This window comes from Danio rerio, chromosome 10, assembly GCF_052040795.2.
Source record: "Danio rerio strain M-AB ecotype USA chromosome 10, GRCz13ab, whole genome shotgun sequence".
In the NCBI taxonomy this organism is placed as follows: Eukaryota; Metazoa; Chordata; class Actinopteri; order Cypriniformes; family Danionidae; genus Danio; species Danio rerio.
In genome coordinates, this window is record NC_141030.1 from 30,762,726 (window position 1) to 30,774,800 (window position 12,075).

Consider the following 12,075-nt stretch of genomic DNA (forward strand, 5'->3'; position numbering starts at 1 on the left):
TTAGGCAGAATTATTAGCTGCTGGTTTATTCCCAAGCTTTTGAATTTATTTTTTTATGTATGCGAAATGACCTATATTAAGCACTGAAATTGTGTAAGATGTAGCAGATGTCCTCACAGCGGGACATTGAAATCTGTACTTCTGTAAAACATTTAACTAGATGGGGAATTAAAATGTTGAATACTTAAGGAAACAATGTAAAATATTCTGTTAAAATACAGAGTTATTGACTTGAAAGCTTCAGTAAAATAACACAATTGTCCTCCTTACTGGCATTTAACCTTAGAAGGGTCCAGAAAAAAATCAGTTGGGTTCTTTGGCGTCCTGACACTAAACATTTAGACAAATTTATTCATTTTCTTTTCGGCTTAGTCCCTTTATTAATCTGGGGTCGCCACAGCTGAATGAACCGCCAACTTATCCAGCATATGTTCTAGACAATGGATGCCTTTCCAGCTGCAACCCATCAATGGGAAACACCCATACACTTCCATTCACACTCATACACTACTGACAATTTAGTTTACCCAATTCACCTGTAAACTAAATTTATCATACCAATTCACCTGTACCGCATGTTTTTGGATTTGTGGGAGAAACCAGAGCACCTGGAGGAAATCCAAGCGAACACGGGGAGAACATGCAAACTCCACACAGAAATGCCAACTGACCCAGCCGAGGCTCGAACCAGCGATCTTCTTGCTGTGAGGTGAGAGCGCTACCCACGTGCCATCATGTTGCCCTACAAATTTTATAGGGAAATATAAATTTTAAATGATAAACTATTACTTATACAGTCACTTTTTAACTTTGCATTTATGCAGTGTTTGTGTGGATATTTGTTATTTAGTTATTCATTTACTTCTCAAACATGCAACTACGCCATAATTTGGCATATGAAAAATTGTATTTTTATTTTAAAAAATCCTCAAAATTCTGACCTAAATTTATTATAAAAGGTTTCTGGATATTGTTTTTTTATATTAGGAACCCAATACAACCATCTGACGTTCCAGAAAAAAAAGTTTAGATTTAATGTTAAAAATAGAAATTGCAATTTCCACACTTATCCAGCAGGGGTCATTAGACGTCCATTTGTTTTCAGGTTATATTTCTTGAGGCTTTAGAAAACTTTATTTATATATTTGAGTGACACACAGTCCACGTTGATGTTGTGCTTTAGTATCAGTCTTTTGTTTATTTCTAAACATTTTATAGATATATTGTGTTTTTTGTAGATTTTGTTGATGCCATTTTTTATAAAGTAAATATATGTCTGCGCCAATAGCCTAGTGGTTAGTAAGGCGACCAGAGTTTGATTCCTGGCTCAAGGTCCTTTGCCGATCCTTCCCCTATCTCTGCTCCACACACTTTCCCGTCTGTGCATCTCCGCTGTCCAATCAATAAAGGTGAAAACCCTTATTAAAAAAAAAAGTAAATATATATTTACACACCTTTAACTGCCCAAATGGTTGATCATATTTTCACCGTTCACAGCATTGTTGGTTTACAAAAAAAATTAAACAAACATAATCCTGTTGGACTACACTTGTGTTTTTAACACACTTTTGAGTGTGTTAACTAACGACATCGTTTTTTTTTTTGGTGAGGCAGTGAAAGTTAAAACAACTGAATCCAGTCCAGTTTTGTGTCCGTTTAATATAGATGTTAATGTTGTAGAGTCTCGTGCCCCTGAGATGAAGGGAACAGTTGAAATCAGAATTATTAAACTGGAATTATTCGACCAGGTTTATTTATTTTTTTTCCCCATTTTCTGTTTAACGGTATAAAGATGTTTTCCAACACATTGCTAATAATATTGACCTTAAAAGTGTTTTATAAAAAAAAAATCAAAACTGCTTTTATTCTAGCTGAAATAAAGCAAATAAGACTTTCTCCAGAAGAAAAAAATACATATTATCAGATACTGTGAACATTTCCTTACTCTGTTTAACATCATTTGGGAATATTTTAAAAAAGAAATAAAAAATCAAAGGGGGTTTAATAATTCTAATTTCAACTCTATATAAAAATAGGGAACATTTATCGGCACCCTGACCCCGTGGCCTGATTAAGGGTTAAAGAAAGAGAGATGGCTATATTCAGCAGATTTTAGTTACAAACCAATATACCAGTCTCTGCGCACCCGTACAAATGTAGAAAATTGTATTTTTCATGAATTACGCAATAAATATACATGCAAGCCATTTATTATGATCTCTTTCATCACTATTTATGTTTCATTAGAAAAATTAACAAACACAAAACTTTACCCAGGGACCTCCAGTTAAGTTGAATAAATAAAATTTACAAAAGTCCTCAATGAGCTATTGCACATTTAGATAAATTCTAAAACTCTGAGTAATGTCTGGCCTAAAAATCTTCAAATCCTTAAAGTGAATATATGGATGCATTAGTAAAATACCTGATTCATGCCGCTATTAAACGCTAAACGGGGACTGTGGCAGATCTGGGAAGCATATAATGAAAACGAAGGATTTAGAAGGAATTGATCAAACGAGTGGCTCCAGAATCACCGTAAAACCAGTAAATGACATTTAAAAGAGACACAGTGGATATATGAGATTCTTAAAAGGCTGTTTAAAGACGAATGCTGGAATAATTGGTGGTGAAAAGCTCAAGAAAAGTTAAGATGCGTTTTTAAAAAGTGTTTAGTGCTTTTAATGATCCATTCATAAATGAATTCAGTGCCACAAGAACAAGAAGTATTATTTCACATAGTTTTCCGAAAGAGAAAAATAAAATACAAAATACACATTTACACGAAATTAAATGTTATCAGAGCATTACGTGTTCTCCATTCAACATGTATTGATATATGTTGTTGTCTACGTACGCAAGAGGGCGTTAAAACCCCTTAAAATGTTTCCGACTGATACCTCCGGAAATCACGTGTGCAGATTCCAACCAGCCACACAATCCACCTGCGCGAGCTGCGGCTGGACTTTCTGATGCTGCGCGAGAAAGAAGAGTGAACGCGAAACAGCACAAGTCTCGAGGAAAAGTTGTTTTTTCACTCGCACCGGGTAGCAAATTGTTGCTTTAAAGCAGAGGAATGGATATGAGGACGTCTTTTCTCTGCGTAACCTATGTTATTCTTCTCACAGGTAAGTTTTAATTTGCCTTTATTCCCAGAGGATTGCGAACTAGCTCGCGCGCTACCGCCCCTCAAAAGTTTTATTATAATACTTCATATCGATTTCGTTCAAATTATTGGTTTGTTTAGTGTCGAAGTTTATAAGTTTACCATTTCGGCAAAAGTTTAATCCTCCACCAAATTGTCCGAAGTCGAATTTTATCGAAATTACGGCTTTCCGTTAAAGAAAAAACGGTCGTTAGTTTCAAAATCAGATTTAAAAATCAAAAACAGTGATATTTAACGTTAGACTTATCATAACTAAATATCTCCAGTTAATGGAGCAACATATTATTATAAGATATAAACTGTACAATATAAGATTTGTATTTTAAACGGGTACATTTGTAAAATAAATTATAACGTTGTTGCTTATATTTAACGTTAAACCTTCACAATAAATAAAAGTTGATGTGCGTCTCGAAGCCATTTTTCCGTCACACGTGTAATAACGTTACCTTGCGTACACTGTTTTTGTAGCATTTTTATTTTATCATCAGCCTAATACGTTTACATCGTGTTCTCTTTGCTATGTCTTGTCTTATGCTGTTATTGTTAACTGAATTCGTACGTTTTCTAGCTCTAACAGAGTTATTACTTTACTAGAAAACATTTCTTAAATGTTGCTAACAGTTAAACACAATAGGCTTAACCGTCTTAAAGCAGTCAAGAGGGGCTGCCATCTGCCAGTTCATGCTCCACTCGTGCCCCCCTTCTCGAAACGACTCCTCTGGATGTCTGAAACTAAGGTTGAGGTTGCTTATTATCTACTCTACATACATGACCTGACATTGACTAATCCCCTGGATTAGAAGACGCATATCAGTAAATAATGTTTGGCAGTGGTAATATTGATTTTCTGCAAAAACGCCACTTTTAGTTGTGGCACTTTTTGACTTGGTTGTGTTGACTGGCTATGAGAAAAGGGATGACAATAAAAATTATAAAATGGCTAATTTACTCTGATCACCCAGGATGTGCTGTTGGTGATAGAGGTAAAGTTGGTTTTATATTCACACATTCGTTCATTTACAAGTCTCTATATTGTTTACCATGTTACTTTGAATATTCAATTGAAATTAGCATGCAAGTGTGACTTGAAAACAACATTAACACTGTTTATTTGACTGTGAACAATGTTGTACTTTAATAGTCATTGGCTGCTAATATGATTTCACTATTTAGAGTTTGCAAACAATACTTTTATGAAATTATATTATTAAGGGGAAAGTCTGAATGTGCGAACCAACTTTACCTCTATCTGTTGGTGAATCGTTTTGCTTGCTTTTGTAGAAATAAAGAATTTAAAAAAGAGGACTGGCTCAAATTTTAGGCTTTGTTGATTGATGAAATAGAAGTCAACAGATACCAGCAAACCAAAACAAAACCAAACCAAAATTTGCTTCCTTTTGTAGAAACGAAGAGTTTTAAAAAAAGGTTTGGCTCAAACTTTAGGCTTTGTTGTTTGATAAATTGGAAGTCAACAGATACCAGCAAACCAAAACCAAAATTTGATTCCTTTTGTAGAAGCGAAGAGCTTTTAAAAGAGGATTGGCTCAAACTTTAGTCCTTTTTGATTGATAAAATGGAAATCAACAGATGCTAGCAAACTAAAATCAGACCATATTTTGCTTCCTTTTGTAAAAACGAAGAGTTTTAAAATGAGGTTTGGCTCAAACTTTAGTCCTTTTTGATTAATAAAATGGAAGTCAACAGATACCAGCAAACTAAAATCAAACCAAATTTTGCTTCCTTTTCTTAAACCAAAGAGTTTAAAAAAAAGGGTTAGTTCAAACTTTAGTTTCTGTTGTTTGATAAAATGGAAGTCAAAAGAGACCAGCAAACCAAACCTAAATTTTGCTTCTTTTTGTAGAAACAACGAGTTTTAAAAAGAGGTTTAGCTTAAACTTTGGTCTTTGTTGATTTGATAAAATAGAAGTCAACAGATACCAGTAAACTGAAACCAACCCAAATTTGACAATACTCTTCTAAAAGGGTCAATCTGTGCTAGAAACTGATCTATTCCTTCGAAACCAGCCTGTGCTTTTTGAATAACAACTGAAACAACTTGTGAAGGTTTTAGTCAAAGGTTACCTGTGTTCTTTAACTAAAAAATCAGATAAAATTATACAGACCAGCACAAGGAAAAAATAAAATGTAAAAAAAAAAAGAATGCCAAAGATGGGGCAATGCCTTTCCGGGCCACTGATTAATGATAAACTACAGTCTAACAATAACAAGCTTTGTGCGCACACTGCTTTTGTTTTACTGTATATGGAATGTTTGTGAGTTTGGTTGTGGTTTTTATGTGAACTATAATACGTTTTATCATTACTGTGAGAGACGTCAGATTCAGGTAGTTTTTGTAGTCTTGTGTATGACATTTATTCCTCCATGGCGTTAACCTGTCAAACTCATTACCATCACAACAGAATGTGGAGTGCCTGACATTTGGTTGCTCCGTGTCCTCCTCAGCAGACAGGGATATTGTTTTTGGTGCCGGCGACAAGGATATTTCTCATTCGAGTTGTCATCCTGTCATAATACAGATTATTCATAAAGGGAAATGGGGGATGTTGAGACGTGGCCTTTTCACAAGTGCAATACTGCTAATGTCATTTGTTCTCATTAAAACCGCAGACATGAGACATTTATTAATGATCTTACAGGAATATTCTGTGGATTGGACAGTTTGCATTTTAGCTTTTATTTGCTTTCATATGGCTCATAAACTCTGCAAAGTTCTAAATTGTTTTGTGTAAGTGGCTTGCTTGGTTTGGGACTTGTGGTGCTGCACATTGATGGATTTGCTCCTTAGTGTTTGGACTTTCAGCAGTGATAATTAAACCACTCTGAACTGAACTAAATTGCTTTAACTCTGAAAATGGGATGGAATGTTTCAATTTCAATTTACTAGAACTTATAAGCTGCTTTGACACAATCTACATTGTAAAAGCGTTATAGATATAAAGATGAATTGATTATTGTTTATAATGTAAATATCTTTACCTTTAGCATTGTTGGCCATCTCAAAGCTGCAAAGATGTACATCATATAGTTGATTTTACCTATTTGTTAATGTTCATAATCATAGCAATCTGAGGCATAATGGTGTAGAACAATTTTCTATGAGTGCAACAGTTCTGGAGGTGTAGAAATAAGATTCAATTCATGTTCTCTGTGGGAGAGTTGAACTTTCATTATCAGTCATTTCTAATTCTTTAAAGAGACCTGTTTTACATTGGGAATTTAGCCAGTTGTATACGCTATGAAAAATGGTTATTTTATGGAATTTTACTGTTTTATATGATGTTTTTTTCACATTATTCTGAAATACAGTTAAAAATCGTAAAATAACAGCAAAATACAGTAAATTTACATATCCAGTGTAAAATCACATGAAAAAGAAGTCAATGTGTGTAACACCCCTAAAATATTGTTTTAGAAGTTTTTTTTTTTTTTTTTTTTTTTTTTTTTTTTACATGACATCAATATATAAGTACATAAGGGTGTTTTTGTGAATTGAGGACTTTTCATACACTGTCATCTTTATCAAATGAAATGAGTGTAGTTAACTCAAATTTACTAAAAGTTAATTTTACTTATTTGAAAAAGAGTTTGAACTCTGTGTTGAAGGTAAAGAGGTAATTAAATACCTCATTACTTCAACTTAACCGGAGTAAGTTTACAGTACTCCTAGAGATAAAGTCTTTAACTCAAACGGTTTGAATTGTCTTAACTTATTGGGTTTTACAGTGTAGGTTTCCATTGTTTTTATATCTTATATATTTCCCAACACACAATAATACATTTTAAGACAAATTGCTATCCAGTATTTCCAAACAATTACAGAAAATTTCTGTATTTTAACATTCATTAATTTACTTTTTTCCAGCAGCTGAGGTAAAATAACGATTGTTAAATTACAGAAATGTCCTGTTTTTTTGTTTGTTTTTTTTTAAAAGAAATTTCTGTAATTCAGTGTCAGTTATTTTATGTACTGTTTTTTTAAGTCTTTAATTTAATGAATATTATTTAAAAGATATTTTCTTTTACATTCAACTTTCTGGCAAATTGCATTTATATTCATGACTCCGCAAAAGAATTTCCACCGATCAGATAATTGCATTCTTTTCTTTTTGTACATTTTTTTTCTAAATCTTTTATTTATTTTAGTTTTTTTTTATTCAATCCTAGATGATCAGGCTTTCAGACTTGCAATAGCTTTACAATAAAGTTTCCACAGTTATCCTTATTATTAAAACAAAGATTAAGGCTAAAGAAAAAGTTAATGTGGCTATAATAAAAAAAATTGTGTATTGCTGCAAACAGCCTGTATTGTTTACATGTTCTTTTTAATAAAACCGTGCAAATGCAATTTTAGCATTTGTTTTAAGTTTCAGATATTTGTTGGTTGCAAAACAGTTATTGTATGTGCTGCATTTCATTATTACATTTGGAAATAATGAAAGACACTGGTAATAAAATGTTAACCCAGATTATAAAAACTATAAGCATTCTTCATACTTAGCCTATAACAAACCTATTAAAAAACTGCACCTGTGGAAAGCTCATGTGCCTCTCATTGGTTGTGAATCATTCCCATAAATTAATCATTAGTCACAGTGTAGCATTTGGTTGCTAAACTACTCTTTTGAAATGCTCTCCAAGAATGTCCCTCCTCAAATACCAAGCAGTTAGTCAGGGTTTGTGGCTCTGACATAACTGAAGTTGATTGGCTGTTGTTTTGACTTCTGATTTGAATAACAAACGTCAATGCAACATCCCCCTCATTCAGCCTGTTCATATTCACTTTTCAAATACGGTTAAGAAATAGTTTTGTGTATCTATTTTATTTATAATAAAAATCTAAAGGAGCTTGCAGGCTTTCTCAGGTTTAAGACAACACTCTGTCATCACTGTCTAGTCTTGTAGTCTTCCCTGTTCTGTCCTATAATCCCTTGTGTCCATTAAAGACATATTCCCAATAATACCCTCCACAGGCTCTGACAGGCTTGTCCCTTCACTTAGACATTAGCCAGATGCTGTCAGACATCCCTGGTCAGTCAGCACTTTTATTTTGTTCCTGCTCTTGTGTGTGTGCGTGTGCTCGTAAGCCCACATGCACTCAGCTCCTCTATATTATCTGGCTCTCCTTTCTAAATTTTGACTCGCACTGGTCTTCGGAAGCCATTAAGATTCCTGCAGGACCTTCACATTCACAAGCGACCAAGTGTAGGGTCTTGTTTAAGGTCAGTGTACTGTTTTGAAAACCTCCTCAACCTTGAGAAGACCTGTGATGTATTTACCTGATAAACCGTCCTACTCTGGAGACCCAACCTGGAGACGGTTGCTAGGAGACCTGTAGAACACAGCCACCCGGGTCCTTGGAACGTGATTGCAGAGAATCACTTCTTCTTGTTCAGTGTTGGAGTGGGTCCCTGAGAGCCTTTTCTAGACATGGTCATCCAGCTAATGGAGGTGAAACTCGCTGAAAACTGAAATATTGATTTAGTTGTTTTTCAGGTGTGCATGTAAAAAAAAAGTTTATATTTAAACTATTATGCAATTTGTAAAGGTCACACTTTATTTTAAGTTACAATTCTCACTATTAGCAAACCGTCAACTAAGACATTTCTCATTTAACTACTACTTAGCTGACTTTTGATAGTTAGTAAGTTAGTAGTTGGGTTTAGGTATTGGTAGGTGTATAGATGTAGAATAAAATGATACTTTTATTAGTATTAATAAATAGAAAACAACTTCATAATAGGCAGGTAAGAAGCCAGTAGTTGGTAGTGCAGTGCTTAGTTCCCACACAAAGACTTTACTTGGCAGGCCGCCCAAGTATATTGAGTGACATGTTTTTTTTTTTGCACTATAGCTTTTTAAAAAAAAACTTTTTGCAGATAGTTTCACGTGCTCTGCAGACTAACAGAGGCACGCCTTTTTGGGACATGAAAAATTTAACCTGGCCTGGGTTTCTATATCCTGTAAAATGTTTGGGATTCAACTTTTGCTTTCTAAAGCTCGTATGAGTTTTTGCATTACGTTTTTACTTAAGCCTACTTTTGCTTGGCTTTGCAGCTGTCTGTGAATGTACAGTCGTGGGAGAAACATTAAATAATAACATTTTATTTATTCAAACGACTCAAACTATATATATATATATATATATATATATATATATATATATATATATATATATATATATATATATTAGGAGTGTCATTAAGGGTGTTGCTTGTTCTCCCTGCATTCGCGTGGGTTTCCTCTGGGTGCTCCGGTTTCCCCCACAGTCCAAAGACATGTGGTACTGGTGAATTGGGTAGGCTAAATTGTCCGTAGTGTGTGAATGTGTGTGTGGTTGTTTCCCAGAGATGGGTTGCGGCTGGAAGGCCATCCGCTGTGTAAAAAATGCTGAATTAGTTGTCGGTTCATTCCACTGTGGCGACCCCGGATTAATAAAGGGACTAAGCCGACAAGAGAATGAATGAATGAACTATCGCCTTGGGTGATCACGATAATGGAATTCGGTACCAATCGATACTGAAGTTTTTTTTATTTGATAGCTGGGCATGTTCCTAAACGGCACCGATTTGCCATTGTGTTCACATGCTCAACAGAAATGGTCATCAGTATACCGAACTCACCACTGTTTACGGAGTGTAATCACAGATACAGGGAAACTGGAGTGTTTCAAAGTCACGTCTGTCTATAAGCTGACATATGAGTAATTCACTGATGAATCATGGCTTTAAAATGCTCCAGTGTCCCTGTATCTGTGGTTACACTTATTAAACAGCAAAGTTTCAAGGCCAATCAAAGTCATTTCTGTCAAGCGCTCAAATGTTAGTGGGAAATGGGCGTTTTTAAAATTCCAGTATCGATCGATTGATGCCGAATTCTAGTATCATGCAACCCTACTGTTGACTGAGGCAGTGTTTCACAGACTGCATTCTTGCAAGTGTTGTTCTAGTGTGTTTTTTCCGGAAGGATCTGTCAACACTATAATATGCTAATTTTTTAAATTTAGTTAAATTAACTGTATATGTCATTAACAGCCGGTTGCTTGGTTTGGTTCTGTACACAGTGTGGAATATCTTTTAGTTCTTAGAATATTCGTAGAATACTTCATAGAATATCTTTATTTTTCTTTACAAGTTTATTTGGTTGTAGCATATACAGTTGTTATTTCAGAAAGTCTGTAAGCTGTGTGTTTAAATAAGGTGTACTAAAAAAACAAATGGAACTGAGTTTAGTTGTGGTGTGTATATGCTCTTAGATTTACACAGAAGCTCTTTGACATGTTTAGTGAGAGTGGGCATCTACAGAGAGATGTTGAGAATGTACAGCTGGAAGGCTTGCTTTCGGGCAATAAGATATTTATTTGCAATGCCCGGAGATTTGTCTTTGTGTAATCTAAGGGGAAACAAGCTGCTGAGTTCTGGCCTCAGGCTACACTCTCTGCTCTGTTCTGTAGCAGGGCTGTCTAATCCATCCAGCAAAGCCCCTCAGAACGAAACACTGATATCAACTGCAGCCTCACCTGCGACTCAAAACCCAGCCTCTGTACTCCCTTTCTCCTCTTCTCAACACAACATTCCCCCTGGTGCTGTCCTTCTGAATAAGGGACAGAGCTTTCGAGTAGAATCACACTCTGAGCACCTGTGTTTGAATATGTGGCTGCTGAATGCCCTCCATCTAACAGAGAGGACACACTAGCCGTATGAATATTCAGGCCTCTGCTTCATAAATATTTTAGGATGCAAGACTCGTACCTGAGATGGCAAGCGACACCCATTCCTGTTATGTTATAACCCTCTGATCCCGTGCAGCAAGACCTCGCTTACTCTCTCTCCCGCCTGTTTTCATTGCCTTCTTTTTCAATTTGGAGAGTAAGTGGGCCATTACAATCAGCTGATCACGTTCCATTAGACCCAGTGATAATGATAAATAACCAAGGTTGAAAGGTTTTTTTGTTGGTAACTCTAGTTTCAATTGGAGACTTGCTATGCTTTCATGGATCATAACTCACACATGCTGAAATAGGCAATCTGGGAACAGAGGGGAGTAGAAAGAGATGGTAGGAACGAGATTCCGACAGAAAGGAGAGACGGGAGCAGAGGTTAAAGTCATGGATGAGTGTATGAGTGGGAGTTTGGTTGAGGATGGAGGGAAGAAAGAGTCATCATTGTAAGTATATCATGTGAGACGAAGAGACCAATGGAAGAGGAATCGAAAGGGATAATGGAAGAGAATGGAATTATATTCCAGAGGGATTTGGCAGGGTTCAGGGTTAAGTATGTAAAGGCTGGTAGGAGGTTTTTCCATATTTTTTAAAATTTCCTTTCAGGGATGTGGGAATCACTAAAACTCCGATCATAGCCAAGCAGCCTGGGATTTACACTTCTTCCCCTCCCACTCTTTTGATAAACTCTTCCATAAACACAAGGTCATGAAACCTCTCATTTGGCGTCTTTCCCCATCCATCACACATCAGCTCATAGGCACCTCCTTGTTTTTTCTGCAATGATAAGGAGAACCTGTAGTACATCCATCATTGTGTCCCTCTGCTAACCTCTTGGTAATGCTGATATCCCATAATGAGTCTTAATGCAGATTCATGACTAATAAACTTCCATCTGTTATTGACAGAAAGGTCTGTCTCAATTAGTGATGGGTTGTTCTTGAACAATTTGACTTAAGAATGCTCTCAGGAAGGGATTTGTTCATTCGCACATGCGCACATTTGTGCAGGTGGAGTAGAAGATTAGTCCCGTTTGGAGTCCTCTATAAGGTTTGAGTCATTCGTTCATCACGTGAAAGAACGCAGCCAATCATATGCAGTCAGAGCCGGAAAAAGATTTGATCTGTTCATCTCTCGAGTCCTCGGTTTGCATCTTTCTTTCATCATG

General features: G+C 35.7%; 1 protein-coding gene across 1 annotated transcript in view; it reads left to right on the top strand.

Annotated features, from left to right (window-relative positions):
• The first annotated feature begins 2,934 nt into the window (after window positions 1-2,934).
• cxadr (CXADR Ig-like cell adhesion molecule) overlaps window positions 2,935-12,075 on the top strand; it is a 68,915-nt gene continuing 59,774 nt past the window's right edge. The window contains 1 exon segment of the mRNA NM_152948.3: window positions 2,935-3,128. Coding sequence (NP_694480.1) covers window positions 3,077-3,128 — 52 coding nt within the window. The 5' untranslated portion in view covers window positions 2,935-3,076.